Here is a 17,808-nt window from a genome sequence, read left to right on the forward strand (position 1 = left end):
GGGAATGGGACAAAATCCCTCCTGAGATGTGTACAAACCTGGTCAAGAACTACAAGAAACGTCTGACCCCTTGCAGAGGGGTCGAATACATATTTCACTCATTAAAATGCAAATCAATTTATAACATTTTTGACATGTGTTTTTCTGGATTTTGTTGTTGTTATTCTGTCTCTCACTGTTCAAATAAACCTTCCAGTAAAATTGTAGACTGATCATTTCTTTGTCAGTGGGCAAACGTACAAAATCAGCAGGAGATCAAATACTTTTTCCCCCTCACTGTATTATGGACATTTTATGATATTACAATAGAGAAATTCTACATATTGCCCCTTTAAAACTACTTTTAACCGCTCCCCTCAGGGGGAGAAAAATATTATTCACAGGTTAACTTTATCCCAACGTCTAGATCCAGAAGGGTCCAGTATTTGCAACTGTATAGCATTTAACCAGGCCACGCAACATTCCTTTATCTGTTCTTAGTTGGATATTGCATGAATTCTAGACCCATATCTGATTGTTTTCCATTTTCCATGCTTATATCAGTAATTGAACCCCTTTAGTAACTGAACCCTTTATTATAAATCACATGCTGTCACACTTGTTTCTAACTCAGAAGATTGGGGTTTTACAAACAATTTAGTTTCATTCTATGATAAAACACTGAGTAAAAAACACCAAATTATCTCCATCGTCAGCACAGAGGGACCAAAATACACATTAGAAGTCATGTGAAACTGGGAGTTAATACACATTAGAAGTCATGTGAAACTGGGAGTTAATACACATTAGAAGTTATGTGAAACTGGGAGTTAATACACATTAGAAGTTATGTGAAACTGGGAGTTAATACACATGAGAAGTAATGTAAAACTGGGAGTTAATACTTTCTTTGGCACAGCTGGTCAAATGGAAATTATGTCACCAGAATCGTTAACCAAATTAAGACATTGTTTACAGTGGCAAACACGCTGCTAAAAACAGGTAAAGGACCAGTGTGTGGCTTAATTTCCATAGGTGGTTAAACGCTCAGCAGCATTATTTGGGAAAATTACAGGTACAGAGGCTGGGATAAGGTTAATTCTAACAACTGTTGAAATACAAACCCATTTCAAATCAGCCAAGGTTCTATACACTAAATGTCTATACACTAAACAGGCATTAGTACATTGAACAACAGTCATTACGTTTTCATACTGTTTTTAGCTAGCAGGATGGATTATAAATTATTGTAGCAGATCAGGCTACAAAAAAAGAAAAAAAAAAGAAAAAGTATCTTAGAACATTTGATTGATGAGCCTTACATGCACCTCAATGACAACCTAAGTATTCCTACAATGACAATGATGAAAATGAGTAAGCAAGTACATGCATTTAGAATGTGGAGCAGTAACACACACAGCTCCATGAACATTTGTAGCTCCCTGAGACCAGGGTTTAATTCCCAGGATATTTCCTTTCTGGAAGTATTACTTCCGTAACTGTTCTACTGTTTCTAGTCTGTTTGTTATTTAAGCATGAACAAAAAGGGAGTGAATTTCAACTCTCTAAACCAAAATGGATCTTAATTGAGCTAGGTCATACGGAGTGACACAGTCGTAGAGTGGCAAGTCGGTCCTTGGCACACTGGGCAGTCAGTCTGGCTTCTGAGTCGTGGTCCCAGCAGTCCAACAGAATATCATGCAGCACAGAGCCCTGAAAACACAACACCAACCAAGCAAAGAGTTTCCTGAAAACATATTGGTCATCCTCAATATAATGATTGTCCATTGACTCATTATACACTCACCTAAAGGATTATTAGGAACACCTGTTCAATTTCTCATTAATGCAATTATCTAATCAACCAATCACATGGCAGTTGCTTCAATGCATTTAGGGGTGTGGTCCTGGTCAAGACAATCTCCTGAACTCCAAACTGAATGTCAGAATGGGAAAGAAAGGTGATTTGAGCAATTTTGAGCATGGCATGGTTGTTGGTGCCAGACGGGCCGGTCTGAGTATTTCACAATCTGCTCAGTTACTGGGATTTTCACGCACAACCATTTCTAGGGTTTACAAAGAATGGTGTGAAAAGGGAAAAACATCCAGTTTGCGGCAGTCCTGTGGGCGAAAATGCCTTGTTGATGCTAGAGGTCAGAGGAGAATGGGCCGACTGATTCAAGCTGATAGAAGAGCAACTTTGACTGAAATAACCACTTGTTACAACCGAGGTATGCAGCAAAGCATTTGTGAAGCCACAACACGCACAACCTTGAGGCGGGTGGGCTACAACAGCAGAATACCCCACCGGGTACCACTCATCTCCATTACAAATAGGAATAAGAGGCTACAATTTGCACGAGCTCACCAAAATTGGACAGTTGAAGCCTGGAAGAATGTTGCCTGGTCTGATGAGTCTCGATTTCTATTGAGACATTCAGATGGTAGAGTCAGAATTGGGCGTAAACAGAATGAGAAAACATGGATCCATCATGCCTTGTTACCACTGTGCAGGCTGCTGGTGGTGGTGTAATGGTGTGGGGGATGTTTTCTTGGCACACTTTAGGCCCCTTAGTGCCAATTGTGCATTGTTTAAATGCCACGGCCTACCTGAGCATTGTTTCTGACAATGTCCATCCCTTTATGACCACCATGTACCCATCCTCTGATGGCTACTTCCAGCAGGATAATGCACCATGTCACAAAGCTCGAATCATTTCAAATTGGTTTCTTGAACATGACAATGAGTTCACTGTACTGAAATGGCCCCCACAGTCACCAGATCTCAACCCAATAGAGCATCTTTGGGATGTTGTGGAACGGGAGCTTCGTGCCCTGGATGTGCATCCCACAAATCTCCATTAACTGCAAGATGCTATCCTATCAATATGGGCCAACATTTCTAAAGAATGCTTTCAGCACCTTGTTGAATCAATGCCATGTAGAATGAAGGCAGTTCTGAAGGCGAAAGGGGGTCAAACACAGTATTAATATGGTGTTCCTAATAATCCTTTAGGTGAGTGTATATGGTAAATACAATATTTATGTTTTGGGGATGCTCAACCCAATTTAGTCAGTCAGGTTACACACAGTAATAACCTATACACTGTTTGTTTGTTTGTTTATTTTCGTCTAGTTGGTTAGTGAGTTCAGACAAAACTCAGTCTCCAGGTATCTCTCCAAGTAGAGATATCTGTTTGCTAGACAAGATTATTAGTTTACTCTAACACTTGAAACAGAATAGTTTGCCTACCTGTTGCAAGTGTTTGGGTATGGAAGGACGTTCTCTTTTTTCAAATACATGGCTGATGAGTTGCTGTAGACAAGGATTGGTTCCCAGCTCCTCTTCATAAGGCAATTTGTGTTCTGGCACTGGGCAGCCTAAAGAGGGAAACAGAAAATTAGGGTTATGGTGATTGTGTGTTCTTAATCAAGTGGAAATTTGGATTTTGTTAACATAGAGTTAGATAGAAGAGCTGGATGAGTGAGTTTTGGCATGGACATTGTCACTGAGGGCCTCCAGTATTTTGAAGAGGTAGTGGTGGTCAATTTGTGGGAAGTATGAGTCTCCCATGTCGCTTTAATTATCGCATGACTTTAGGAAGTGTAGTTCTGTCTCAAATTTGTGTTGCATGCAGTGGGTCCATAGCCTGTCTTCCTTTGGGAGCTGGGTTATTCTGTGGCAACCTGTCTCTATAACAATAGTGTGTTCACTTAGTCTGTACATAGTTAAGGCTGTAAATGTTAAGGCTGTAATTGTGTTGGACACAATTACAGATATTCTGCCACTGTGTAGTTACTTAGTGATAGGTAGCATTCTAATTCAGTAGTTTTTAAGTGGTCTCTTTATAAATTGTTATGCATGTCTCTTTGTTTCTTTATAATTAGATTTTGTCTAGTTGGGTTTCTGTTGTGTTGTGACTTTGTTTGTGTTTGCTAATGCAGCCCCCAGACTAGCTGGCTAAAACATTTCTTGGCAAGCAGGTGCTTTATAGTGGAGGATGTGAATGTCACTTTGGCTAAGGTGGTGGTGGAATTGAATGTCTCTTTTATGTGTTTTGATAATATAGTCCCAATTCTGCTCTGCCGGCATTGTTTGGAGTTTTGCGTTGTGTGTTTTTACCCAATTCTGGCTGTAGTGTTTCAATTGGGTGTTTTATACTCTGTCATTCTGTCAGTTTGCCAAATTGTAGAAGAAAAGGTATTACTTCAAACTGGAAACTGCCCATTCACTCACAGTAACTATAATGTCAAAATAAATTGGATGACCATCCAACTAATAACTACAAATGGGAACATCTTCCTTGAGCCCTGGCTTTTCCCTAAATATATTACTTCAATGACTTCAAAACACATTTATAAAATAATCAAATAATAGTTGTACTTCAAGTTTATTTTGATTGGTACAGCTAGTTGGCCATTAATAAAAAAAAAAAATTCAGTTCAAAGCAATTAAATGCATCCAACTGGTTATTGATAACTGGTAAATTCCCACATTTTACTTGGCTATAAATGCAGCATTAGAATCCCCAGTCAACTGTCTTCATTCTATTGCTGCATTTGTAACCAAGGGGGAGTTAAGAATTTATCACTTAAAAATCTGTTTATCTACCTAGCATAAAGCCCTTGGTCTAACTCCATGCTACTAAGACATAAAGGCAGCATTAGTTAAGCCCCCAGATCCTAGTAACTATTCTATAAGCCATTCTGTGTTCTGGCACTGGGAAACCTGCAGAGGGAGACAGAGTATGTTGTTTAGGATTGGTAACCAATTGTTATTGGCTAAGACAGTGGTAAGCATTTGATTGATGTTCTTGGACAATTTCCTGAAGAAATGCAGACTACTTCACATCTATCAAAACATATGGGAAGGAGGGGGACATTCCGCAAAAAGTCAAACAAATAAAAAGGTGTCGGGTGAGCAACACTAAATAGTAAATAGTGTGCAAATAATGAGCACAAGCATCAGGGTTTTAGTATCAGAGATACTTTGGTGTAAAAGACCAGAGAAAATCCAGAATCCGCTCCAACGGGCAATCGATTCACAGTTCAGAATTGTAAACCCAAAAACCCATTTTGAAATCAATGCATCTCTGTAACCTTTGGTTTTCGTTATGTAGCCTACCTTTAAAGAGGTCTGAGCAGCGCATACAAAGCTCCCAGAGCAGCAGTCCTAGTGCATAGACATCCCCCTGAATGAGACACCCACCACTGCTTAGGTTCACGCAGCCATCCAGAAACTCAGGGGCCATGTAGCACAAAGTGCCCCTCTGGATGTTGCCCTGTTCATGGAGAGGAGAAAGGAACTGAACAGCAGCAGACATCCAAAAACAAGGTCATCTGTCTACCTGGACACTACCTGCCTATTAAAAACATGTTGCCATTGTTATAGTGAGGTGGGAAAGTGGTCAGGTCACCCATGTCATCCTACTGGACCACATGTAGAAGCTCTGGGTCTTGTCAGACAGACTGGTTCAGGTCCTATCTCACTCATTTGATCACAGTCTGTAGCCATCAGCAGTACGTCAGAAACAGTGATGGTCCGCTAGAGGTCACACAAGGCGTCATTTTGCTGCAGTTACTGTTTTTTATCTACATGCTGCCACCGGGAAACATCACTGAGTAAACATCAGCTAGGCTGATGAAACAGTAACTTAGTAACTTTGTATGCCTCCACAGATACCCCTACACTCCTAGTTAAAAGTGTAACCAAAATGAAACATTGCAAAGTAATGACACACCCTGGATCTGGGCAACTCCATTCTAATTTCTTCCAGGCTGGACTATTTTAAGGCCTTACTGATAGTTCACTTGCCAAGTGTTGTTGCCCCCTGTTGATTTTACTTTCCATCCAATTAGGTGTTTTCCCATCATTATTTAACAACACCTTCAAATGATATGTATATTTTGTGTTAACTTATTGAGATAAATTCCTTCATTGAAATGTTTGCAAAATGCTGCCTTTTTCGTAATTACTTAATAGAATAAGGGACATTTGATGTCTGATCATGTAAATAATGAAGAATATATTCTATTAAGTTAACACAAAATATACATATAATTAAGGCCAACTAATGTCACATAATACACATAATATCTAAAAGCTTTAACAATGTATTTCCCTGAATGTGTTGAAATATCTCATGGCCTTGTGTGAACAATCTGCCTAAACGTATTACGATTTAAGAACCTGAGTTTGAGTCATATGTTTTTTCAACAATTCACTTTATATCCTTAACAAGAACATGTAAGACATAAAATGATCCAAATGGATCATATTACTTTTAAGAACCTGTATTAAGGAAGTTCTTCTTTCCACTGCATCTGGCAGTTGTGTATAGGTTCAATCATTGTTCGCTAACAGTTTTTGATTGTATATATTGTAGTTTTTATATATGTTCATATATTTTTTTTATCTAGTACCTTTTAGTGCAACCCTAATGTGAATAGATGCATTCACACACATGCCGATATCACCGAAGTGGCACTGGAAGATAGACGAATGTAATGATGAGAACAATGATGAGTACATACCGTGCCTAATGAAGTCAGAGTGGAGGAAGGCCAGTGCCCCAGACAGAGACTCGGCCAGCTTCAGTGTTGAAGTCCAGTAGGTAGTAAGAAAAGCAATTTATTCACAATATGGCCAAAAGTATGTGGACACCCTATATAAGCTTGTTGGACATCCCGTTCCAAAACAATGGGCAATATATGAAGTTAGCCCCCTCGTGCAGCTGTAACATCCTCTGCTCTTCTTTCCAAAAGATTTGAGTGTCTCTGTGGGAACTTGTTCCAATTTGGCCAAAAGAGCATTTGTGAGGCCAGGCACTGACGTTGGACAAGAAGGCCTGGCTTGCAATCGCCACTCATCCCAGTTCAGTGGGGATGAGGTCAAGTCTCTGTGCAGTTCCTCCACACCAACCTCATCGAACCATGTCTTTATGGACCCGCTTTGTGTACAAAGGCACACTCATGCTGGAACAGGAAAGGGCCTTCTCCAAACTGTTGCCACAAGGTTGGAAGCATCCAACGGTCTAAAATGTCTTTGTATTCTGTAGCATTAAGATAACCCTTTACTACAAATAATGGGTCTAGCCCACACCCCATAAAACACAGCCCCAGACCATTATCCCTCCTCCACCAAACTTTACAACAGGCACTATGCATTCCGGTAGGTGGCTTTCTCCTGGCATCTGCCACACCCAGATTCATCCATCAGACTGCCAGATAGTGAAGCGTGATTCATTACTCCAGAGAACACGTTTCCATTGTTCCAGAGTGCAGCGGAAAACATGGAAACACATTTTGTGAAGCACTAAAGTGTAAGGGTGCTTGGGGTGGGGGACAAGACGCTCACCTTCAGGTTGTCTGCGTGGCGCTGCCAGCTCTGAGGACTGGAGCATGAGCGCAGGATGGTGGAGCAGCCAAAATCACACAAGGCACAAGTGCCGTCTACCTTCATCAACACATTACTGCTGCTCAGGTCTCTGTGGGCCACCGCGGGCTTGTGCAACCCTAATGTGAAAATATGCATTCACATACATGCCAATATCACAGAAGTGGCACTGGAAGATAAACATGTGTAATGATGAGAACAATGATGAGTACATACCGTGCCTAATGAAGTCAGAGTGGAGGAAGGCCAGTGCCCCAGACAGAGACTCGGCCAGCTTCAGTGTTGAAGTCCAGTCGCTGGTGTTCTTGGTTAGAAAGGAGCTGAGAGACCCCTACATATAAGCACATTTCAATGTTTTTACTCCTAAACACAATGAGACATAATTTGTTGTAAACAGTACCAGCCATATACAACAAATCTTCCAGGTTCCTTATTACTTCAAAAAAATTACTGCAAAACTGATGATTTAGAAGTAAATCCAAATATTTTGTTGGACCAGTGGTATACAGTCTCATATACACTCACCTAAAGGATTATTAGGAACACCATACTAATACTGTGTTTGATCCCCTTTCGCCTTCAGAACTGCCTTAATTCTACGTGGCATTGATTCAACAAGGTGCTGAAAGCATTCTTTAGAAATGTTGGCCCATATTGATAGGGTAGCATCTTGCAGTTGATGGAGATTTGTGGGATGCACATCCAGGGCACGAAGCTCCCGTTCCACCACATCCCAAAGATGCTCTATTGGCTTGAGATCTGGTGACTGTGGGGTCCATTTCAGTACAGTGAACTCATTGTCATGTTCAAGAAACCAATTTGAAATGATTCGAGCTTTGTGACATGGTGCATTATCCTGCTGGAAGTAGCCATCAGAGGATGGGTACATGGTGGTCATAAAGGGATGGACATGGTCAGAAACAATGCTCAGGTAGGCCGTGGCATTTAAACAATGCACAATTGGCACTAAGGGGCCTAAAGTGTGCCAAGAAAACATCCCCCACACCATTACACCACCACCACCAGCCTGCACAGTGGTAACAAGGCATGATGGATCCATGTTCTCATTCTGTTTACGCCCAATTCTGACTCTACCATCTGAATGTCTCAACAGAAATCGAGACTCATCAGACTAGGCAACATTCTTCCAGTCTTCAACTGTCCAATTTTGGTGAGCTTGTGCAAATTGTAGCCTCTTTTCCTATTTGTAGTGGAGATGAGTGGTACCCGGTGGGGTCTTCTGCTGTTGTAGCCCATCCGCCTCAAGGTTGTGCGTGTTGTGGCTTCACAAATGCTTTGCTGCATACCTCGGTTGTAACAAGTGGTTATTTCAGTCAAAGTTGCTCTTCTATCAGCTTGAATCAGTCGGCCCATTCTCCTCTGACCTCTAGCATCAACAAGGCATTTTCGCCCACAGGACTGCCGCAAACTGGATGTTTTTCCCTTTTCACACCATTCTTTGTAAACCCTAGAAATGGTTGTGCGTGAAAATCCCAGTAACTGAGCAGATTGTGAAATACTCAGACCGGCCCATCTGGCACCAACAACCATGCCATGCTCAAAATTGCTCAAATCACCTTTCTTTCCCATTCAAACATTCAGTTTGGAGTTCAGGAGATTGTCTTGACCAGGACCACACCCCTAAATGCATTGAAGCAACTGCCATGTGATTGGTTGATTAGATAATTGCATTAATGAGAAATTGAACAGGTGTTCCTAATAATCCTTTAGGTGAGTGTAGAACAGCTTTCAGCCATTCAGCATTCAGGATTTAAACCAACCGGCTTATAAAGCTAGATGAAGTGTTAAATATGCATCTATAAATCTCAATAGTATAATGTGTTACTCACCCATGGTGCAAGCTCCAGGATAATTACCCATTCTCTGCTGTCCAACTTCCTGCCTGCTCCAAGGAAATGAGTGATCCCAGAGTGTGCAAGATGTGGGAGCCCATACACTTCCCTTTCTGATGTGAACTCCCTTATGCTCCCTTCAGGAAATACCTTCACAGCCACCACTGTCTCCCTGTACTTGCCATGCCACACCAAAGAATAGTGACCCTGACCCACAATCTGAAATGTCAACCAATAGGTCAAATGTGAATAATTTAATAAGTGTTACCCATCAAATACTACAGGTCCAAGACACTAAATTCTGTGCAAAGTTAACATATGCAGTTGTTTTAAGATTAATTATGCAGAGACATAGCATTCCTGAAAAAGGAATGGAAGAATATTTGGTCTGACAATGTGTGTTTGTTGTTACTGTACTTAAAATCTGATTCTACAAAATGTACCACTATTATTTACTGCTTTTCCTATTTATCCAGATGGGGGTGGGGGGTGGGGTATTCATTTTTATTTTATTGTTTGGGAGAAAAATCCCTCATTGTCAGATCAAATATTTTTACATTCCCTTATTGTCCATTTTCCCACAGTGTACTGTGCTACCTATAGCATTGAGAGATTAGCCTGTGGGTGTCCAGGAGAAAAACCAAAACCATATCTCCTTTGTCCAAAGCCTCTACTGAATACAACATATTTTTTATAAGGTACTTATTTATAAGTGCAGTTTAGCTTTTGGTTGATAACATGGCTTGTGGGTATCTTACAGTAAAACTAAAGACCATTTCTATAGTGGTTCGATATGTACAGATGTCTCAGTGATGTCTGCATCTTAAGGGCAACTCTCCTCTTTACCGTATTGGCTTATATTGCCTGGTTCACAAGATTTTGTTGAACACCATAAAAGAAAAATTGTGCGACATAATGCATTGCAGGAATTACATAAATACAGTGCGGAGAACAAGTATTTGATACACTGCTGATTTTGCAGGTTTTCCTACTTACAAAGCATGTAGAGGTCTGTAATTTTTATCATGGGTACAATTCAACTGTGAGAGACGGGATCTAAATTATTATTTTTTTAAATCACATTGTATGATTTTTTTTAAAATTAATTATCATTTTATTGCATGACAAAGGTATTTGATCACCTACCAACCAGTAAGAATTCCAGCTCTCACAGACATGTTAGTTTTTCTTTAAGAAGCCCTCCTGTTCTCCACTCATTACCTGTATTAACTGCACCTGTTTGAACTCATTACCTGTATAAAAGACACCTGTCCACACATTCAATCAAACAGACTCCAACCTCTCCACAATGGCCAAGACCAGAGAGCTGTGTAAGGACATCTGGAATAACATTTTAGACCTGCACAAGGCTGGGATGGGCTACAGGACAATAGGCAAGCAGCTTGGTGAGAAGGCAACAACTGTTGGCGCAATTATTAGGAAATGGAAGAAGTTCAAGATGACGGTCAATCTCCCTCGGTCTGGGGCTCCATGCAAGATCTCACCTCGTGGGACATCAATGATCATAAGGAAGGTGAGGGATCAGCCCAGAACTACACGGCAGGACCTGGTCAATGACCTGAAGAGAGCTGGGACCACAGTCTCAAAGAAAACCATTACAGCAAGTAAGTCCCCCTGCTCAAGCCAGCGCATGTCCAGGCCCGTCTGAAGTTTGCCAATGACCATCTGGGTGATCCAGAGGAGGAATGGGAGAAGGTCATGTGGTCTGATGAGACAAAATAGAGCATTGAAGATGGGTCGTGACTGGGTCTTCCAGCATGACAACGACCCGAAACACTAGGGCAACTAAGGAGTGACTCCGTAAGAAGCATCTCAAGGTCCTGGCGTGGCCTAGCCAGTCTTCCCGACCTGAACCCAATAGAAAATCTTTAGAGGGAGCTGAAAGTCTGTATTGCCCAGCAACAGCCCCGAAACCTGAAGGATCTAGAGAAGGTCTGTATGGAGGAGTGGGTCAAAATCCCTGCTGCAGTGTATGCAAACCTGGTCAAGAACTACAGGAAACGTTTGATCTCTGTAATTGCAAACAAAGGTTTCTGTACCAAATATTAAGTTCTGCTTTTCTGATGTATCAAATACTTATGTCATGCAATGAAATGCAAATTAATTACTTAAAAATCATATAATGTGATTCCATCACTCACAGTTGAAGAGTACCTATGATAAAAATTACAGACTTCTACATGCTTTGTAAGTGGGTAAACCTGCAAAATCGACAGTGTATCAAATACTTGTTCTCCCCACTGTATGTAACTATTTTGAAAAACACGATTATGTTCAGTACGAATATATCAGTAGTGCTATTATGTTCAATATCAACATATCCAATTGCTATTGTTCATTAATGACTGGAAACAGGCCACTGGGGGAATTATAAATGTAAAAAAAGTTAATTATAGTGGCTATTTCCTATGGTGTTGTCATTACCTAACCCTAACTGTATTCCTAATCCAAAAGCAAAAGTAATTATACTGATTAATGTTCATACTGAACATAATCGCGATTTACAACATAGTTCCAGATGAACGCAATTCCTGAGAGCTAAAAGGTTTGAATACCCTTGGAGAATTGGAAATATATGTACCATTTGTAAAAAAAATAAAACACGCGTGAGCAGGCAAAACACGTCTTTTATTTCTTATGGGATTCACATTCAACTGTAGGTCATAACAGAATAGTATTATCATAAAACAAAACATGGCAACAAAGAAAAAAATTAACAGACCCCTGTTCAAAAGTCTACATACCCTTAGTTCTTAATAATGTGTATTGCCCCCTTCAGCATCAATGACAGCATGCAGTCTTTTGTAATAGTTGTCTATGAGGCCTCAAATTCTTGCAGGTGGTATAGCAGCCTATTCGTCTTGGGAAAATGCCTCCAGATCATGCAAAGTCGTCTTGCATGAACCGCACATTTGAGATCTCCCCAGAGTGGCTTGATGATATTAATGTCAGGAGACTGTGATGGCCATTCCAGAACCTTCACCTTTTTCTGCTGTAACCATTGGAGGGTCAACTTGGCCTCATCCTTTCGTGCAGAAGAATGCAAATTGTCTGCCAGTATTTTCTGATAACATGCTGCATTCATCTTGCCATAAATTTTCACAAGATTCCCTGTGCCTTTAGACCTCACTCACCCCTAAAACATCAGTGAGCCACCACCACGCTTCACAGTGGGGATGGTATTCTGTTCACTATAGGCCTTATTGACCCCTCTCCAAACATAGTGCTTATGGTTGTGACCATAAAGCTCTATTTTGGTCTAGGTTGCCAGAAGCTGTAAGGCGTGTCAAGGTATTGTCGGACATATTGTAACCAAGCTTTTTTGTGTCATTGGCGCAGTAAAGGCTTCTTTCTGGAAACTCGACCTTGCAACTAATTTTTGTTTAAGTATCGTTGTACTGTGCTCCTTGAAACAACCACACCGTCTTTTTCCAGAGCAGCCTGTATTTCTCCTGAGGTTACCTGTGGGTTTTTCTTTGTATCCCGAACAATTCTTCTGGCAGTTTTGGCTGAAATCTTTCTTGGTCTACCTGACCTTGGCTTGGTATCAAGAGATCCCCGAACAAACTCATTGACTATTTACACACAGATACTAATTGCAATTTAAAAAGCCACAGGTGTGGGAAATTCACCTTTAATTGACATTTTCACATGTTTGTGTCACCTTGTGTGTCTGTAACAAGGCCAAACATTTAAGGGTATGTAAACTTTTGATCAGAGCCATTTGGGTGATTTCTGTTATCATTATGATTTAAGAAGGAGCCAAAAAACTATGTGATAATAAGTGGCTTCATAAGATCACTATCCTTAAAGAAAATCAATGTAAAAATTTCACTATTTCTGCAGGGTATGCAAACTTATGAGCACAACTGTAATGTCATGACCAATCACGCCTGCATGGTGATAGACTCGAATGGGTTGAAGGATGTTATGTAAGAGTCAAAACTTACTTGCTGTAGCTCAATGTTGTTGAAGTCAATTTCAGAGCAATATGATTGGTTGCATGAGCACAGTGAAGTCTGACATTCTTCTGGCAAAGATTCTTCTGGACACCGTTTAAATTCTAAGAGATGAGTGGAGATAAAGGTTAGGTTAAGCCAATTTCTGTTAATGCTTCTGTTAACTGGTGTGAAATGGCCTTTGAGTAGTGTGACCTGGTTCAACAGCTATGAGACCTTGAAGTAGTTGTTTATCTTTGGCTGGATGGAGGAGGAAGCAAAGCTGTTACTCATGTACACACCTGCATTTCCACATCGCCTCCCATAGATGCATGACCAATGCATGAACTTGGGACAATCTCATGTGAAATCGCAAATACAGTGCCCTCCATAAGTATTTGTTCAATAAAGTTTAAATTGCCCTCCTAGCAACACTTGTCTCCTCCTCATCTTCCCTTTCTGAGCAAATCCATAATATTATTAGCAGGTCCGGGGTGGTTTAGGTTGTGAAGGATAATACTGTGAGGTTCTCTCTCTGGCACACTGAACTATTTTGACGAAAAGTAATATTAGGAAAATTGTTAACTACATGTGTCTACTTGTCATTTCTGCTTGTATTTCTGCTAGTAGTACAGTCAAAATCTTACATATGGCCCCTTTTAGTAGAAGTGAATGTAACAGATATTTGGGGGTAATAGTCACATTCCTTTCTAGATGTAATGCAATTCATTAGTTGTGACAAAATTGCAGTTAACATCCACACCAACATCATACATTGTTTACCTGAACATTAAAAAACGATAAACATAGGCACGTTTTCCTGGGAAGTCAATGAAAAGAACAGTCACTTGCGTCTGAGCCCCACACATTTGCATGACATCTTCCTGGTCTGGGTTCTGTTAACGTCTTTACTGCAAGTACATTTATACTGCTGTACGGCTGACTAGGACATTCAAACACAAAATGTCTTGTGTCTACCCTTGCTTGGGTGTTTTAGATCACTGCCTTGCTGCATGGTTTAGCTTATGGATGGATGACATAACACTTCCCCTGTAGAATATTCAGATACAGAGCAAAATTATCTGTTCATACAGTGATGCATGGCATCAAGGTCCTGATGCAAAAGCGAAACATCCACAAACCATAACCCTACCACCATGCTTGAACATTGGTATGGGTTTTTTACTGTGGAATATAGTGTTTGGTTTTTCACAGACATGCACGGGGCCATGTCTATAGAACATTGCTCCAGAACAATTATGTTAGCCGAGCAAGTCACAAACTGAAGGAGATGAGCAAATATATATATAATGGAACCAGTAAATAAACCACAGTCAACAAATTTCACAATTTCACAAACATATGACAAGATCGAAAAAACAATAATAACAACAATAATTGTTGAGAAAAAAACGTTTTGATAAACAAATAAACTTACAGCATTTTATTTGTCACCTTTATATTACAGATTTGTCACTTGCATTTCATTTTCATTGGAGTTCAGATCCTGTCGCCATTATTCATCCTTGAGATAATCTCTAGAAATTGTTTTGTTCATCATTCCCTGAATCATGAGCAGTCTCAATGTCCCTGCCGATGAGAAGCATCCTCCACAGCACCCCCCTAGATGGAAGACACTGAGTAAAAGGCAATCTGGGTCTATGAGGAAAGATATTCTCTGGTCTGATGAGACCTAAGTCAAACTACTAGGCCTGAATGCCAAGCGCTACATCTGGCGAAAACATTGTACCACTCATCACCTAGCTAATACGTTCACTATGCTGAGGCACAGTGGTGGGAGCATCATGCTCTGGGGGATGGCTCTCATCAGCAAGGACAGTGAGACTGGTCAGGATTCAGGGAAAGATAAACAAAAAAGATTAAAAGACCTATCCAAGGCCCTAATAAGTAAAATGATTGATGCCCATTATTCAGGGGTTACATAGCCATTTCCATGCAATACAAAGTTCATCATTCTGAGTCTGATAAAATGTCCACAAATGGAGAAAATTCCAGGCCACTGGCAATGTACATAGGACCAGTCATCCCAGCATATTCAGGTCAAGTGATGACCAGAAGTCTGTAAGAACCCAAGGGTAACATCAAAGGATCTACAGGCCTTCGAGTCTTGCCACAGTCAATGTCGAAGTCAACTGTCAGGAAGAGACTTCATAAATGTGGCTTACATGGGAGGTCAGGAAGGAGAAAGCCTTTGCTCTAAAACAAAAATGTAAAACTGTCATCATGCTTGCATTTGAGATAATGCACCACTTTTAGGAAATTGTTGAAATTCTTATGGTATCCACATATTTGGTTTGTAGTTGAACCAAACCAAAATATTTGAATGATTTACTAAATCGTATCTTATTCCTCAAAGAAATCCTAAAATGTCCTGGACTATATTTTTAGCACATTCTAGAAAAAGTCAGAAATAATTTCAATTTGAAACAGCTGATTCTCCTTTGTAAATGAAATCTCTTGTGGTAAGGTTTGAGTTGCCTGCAATATGACCATCACTTATTCAACCAGTTTGAATAGAAAACTTTATTTTCCTTTTTTGTGTTGCTGAGGGTACTTCAATTAAGGAATAATGAAAACTAGAGAATTGTCTGAGGAGGTCAGGCACAATATTGTAGTCAACCATGGGCAATTTCAATGCTACAAGAGTTCCAGATACAGTTCTTAATTCTGCTGTACGTAATATAATGTTATCAAAACGTTTAAGGCCTATGCCACTGCAGCCACTCTCCCTGGCCGTGGTCTCAAAAGAAAATGTGATTGTGGAGAAGGATTTTTGGAATGAAGGCGAAAGCACCTCAACCATCTACCTCACAGATTCAAGCTGACCTTCAGACACCAACTCAGTGAAAGGGGGTTGAATGGTAAGACACCTGCTGAGTAGAATGTAAGAAAGCAATACTGCAATTTTCCAAAACACACCTGAGCATGTCACAATCTTTCTAATTCTAATGTGGAAAGATGAGCCCAAATTTTTATAAACCTTCCCCACAGCCAAACACAAAGAGGGTTCAGTAATGGTTTGGATTTGATTGGCTGACTCTGGCAATTGGTACACGTGCATGGCTTCATAAAATCAGGAGGCATTTCATGAAGCCACTGTCAGAAAGCTGGGTCTCTGTCATAGGATCTCTGACCATAAACATACTTCAAAAAGCACCCAGGAATGGTTGGAAAGCAAAAGGCTGGAATGTTCTGAAGTGGCCAGCAATGAGTCCTGATCTAAATCACATTGAAAACCTGTATAGAGACCTGAAAACGACATTTGAGAGGCATCCTTGAAATCTGGGAGGAGTTTGCACAATATGAGTGGCCCGAATTGCTAGTTTGGGGTTGCAGGAAGCTCATCTACGATTATAGGAAGTGCTTGATTGCATTTACATTAGCCAAAGGCTATGCTACAAAATCTAGGGAGTCTAGGGTGTCAATGCCATTTCTGTAAATGTTCTGATTTGAATGGATTAATACCCTCAACTTTCACTGGATTTTTGCACTTGATCTCGTATAGTACTTATAAGTATGCCAAAAGCAACTACACTGCTCAAAAAAATTAAGGGAACACTTAAATCACACACTGGGTCTTGATGAATGAAATACATTAAAGACCAACATTTTTATGATACATTGAGAACAAAATTACGTAACCATGGTCAATGGAAACCAAAATCACCAACCAATTGAGGGCTGGGTTCAAACTCACACCGAAAAACAAAGTAATCAATTGAAATCACTGGCTGTTCCAACTTTGAATTTCATTATGGCAACTCATAATGTGACTCAGTAGTGTGTACTGCCCCCACATGCCTGTATGCACTCCTGCACTGTCCTCTTTGTTTTTCAATACCTCATTCATGTCACCTATACACAAACGATGCATGTGCTTAAATTAGGAATATTGATTGGGGCCCAGCACTCAATGTCTTAACAGTCAGGTTCGATCTGCAGCTCTGGGCTTGATTGCTATGTTAGACTGTTAAATCCCACCCCCTCATTAGCTTAAAGACAAGGAAATACAGAAATAAACAGAAATAACTATTCTGAAGTAAATAGAGAAATAAAGGCATACATAAATTTAGAAATATAAGGTAATGGAAATGCATATAAAAATAAATAAACACAGAAATGAATGATCAAGGAATTTATAAATCTATTAATTAAATAAATAAATACCTCCATACAAATCTGAAATAGACCCATTACTCGTCTTTAATTAATTTAGATCTATTCCATGGGCTATAGGGATACCTGTAGGAATTGAATGCTATTGTTTTAAGAATAACTTAAATCTAACAATCATTTTACCTGCAACCCCAGTGGAAAGCACACCTGGCAGCAAGTCAGGATGAAATACAAATATTCAAGTGGTGTGTATTAATAGACAATATCATGATTAATACACAATACAGATATGGTGTGTAGCCTACACCTATAATAGTCTACCACATGTTCACAGCATTTATGTACAGGGTAATATACAGTTAGGTCCAGAAATATTTGGATACTGACACAATTTTCATAATTTTGGCTCTGTACGCCACCACAATAGATTTGAAATGAAACATCCAAGATGCAGTTGAAGTGCAGACTTTCAGCTTTAATTCAA

At 40.1% G+C, this 17,808-nt stretch overlaps 1 protein-coding gene across 2 annotated transcripts in view; it reads right to left on the reverse strand.

Annotated features, from left to right (window-relative positions):
• Window positions 1-555: 555 nt before the first annotated feature.
• LOC105031430 (anti-Muellerian hormone type-2 receptor) overlaps window positions 556-17,808 on the reverse strand; it is a 48,238-nt gene continuing 30,985 nt past the window's right edge. For both annotated transcript variants that reach the window (XM_020045106.3, XM_020045107.3), the window contains exons 6-12: window positions 13,200-13,312; window positions 9,226-9,447; window positions 7,592-7,706; window positions 7,337-7,494; window positions 5,105-5,261; window positions 3,233-3,360; window positions 556-1,692 (exon numbers count right to left, since the gene is read on the reverse strand). In XM_020045106.3, coding sequence (XP_019900665.3) covers window positions 1,576-1,692; window positions 3,233-3,360; window positions 5,105-5,261; window positions 7,337-7,494; window positions 7,592-7,706; window positions 9,226-9,447; window positions 13,200-13,312 — 1,010 coding nt within the window. In that variant the 3' untranslated portion in view covers window positions 556-1,575. The remainder of the gene's footprint in view (window positions 1,693-3,232; window positions 3,361-5,104; window positions 5,262-7,336; window positions 7,495-7,591; window positions 7,707-9,225; window positions 9,448-13,199; window positions 13,313-17,808) is intronic.

Source organism: Esox lucius, chromosome 17, assembly GCF_011004845.1.
Source record: "Esox lucius isolate fEsoLuc1 chromosome 17, fEsoLuc1.pri, whole genome shotgun sequence".
Lineage (NCBI taxonomy): Eukaryota > Metazoa > Chordata > Actinopteri > Esociformes > Esocidae > Esox > Esox lucius.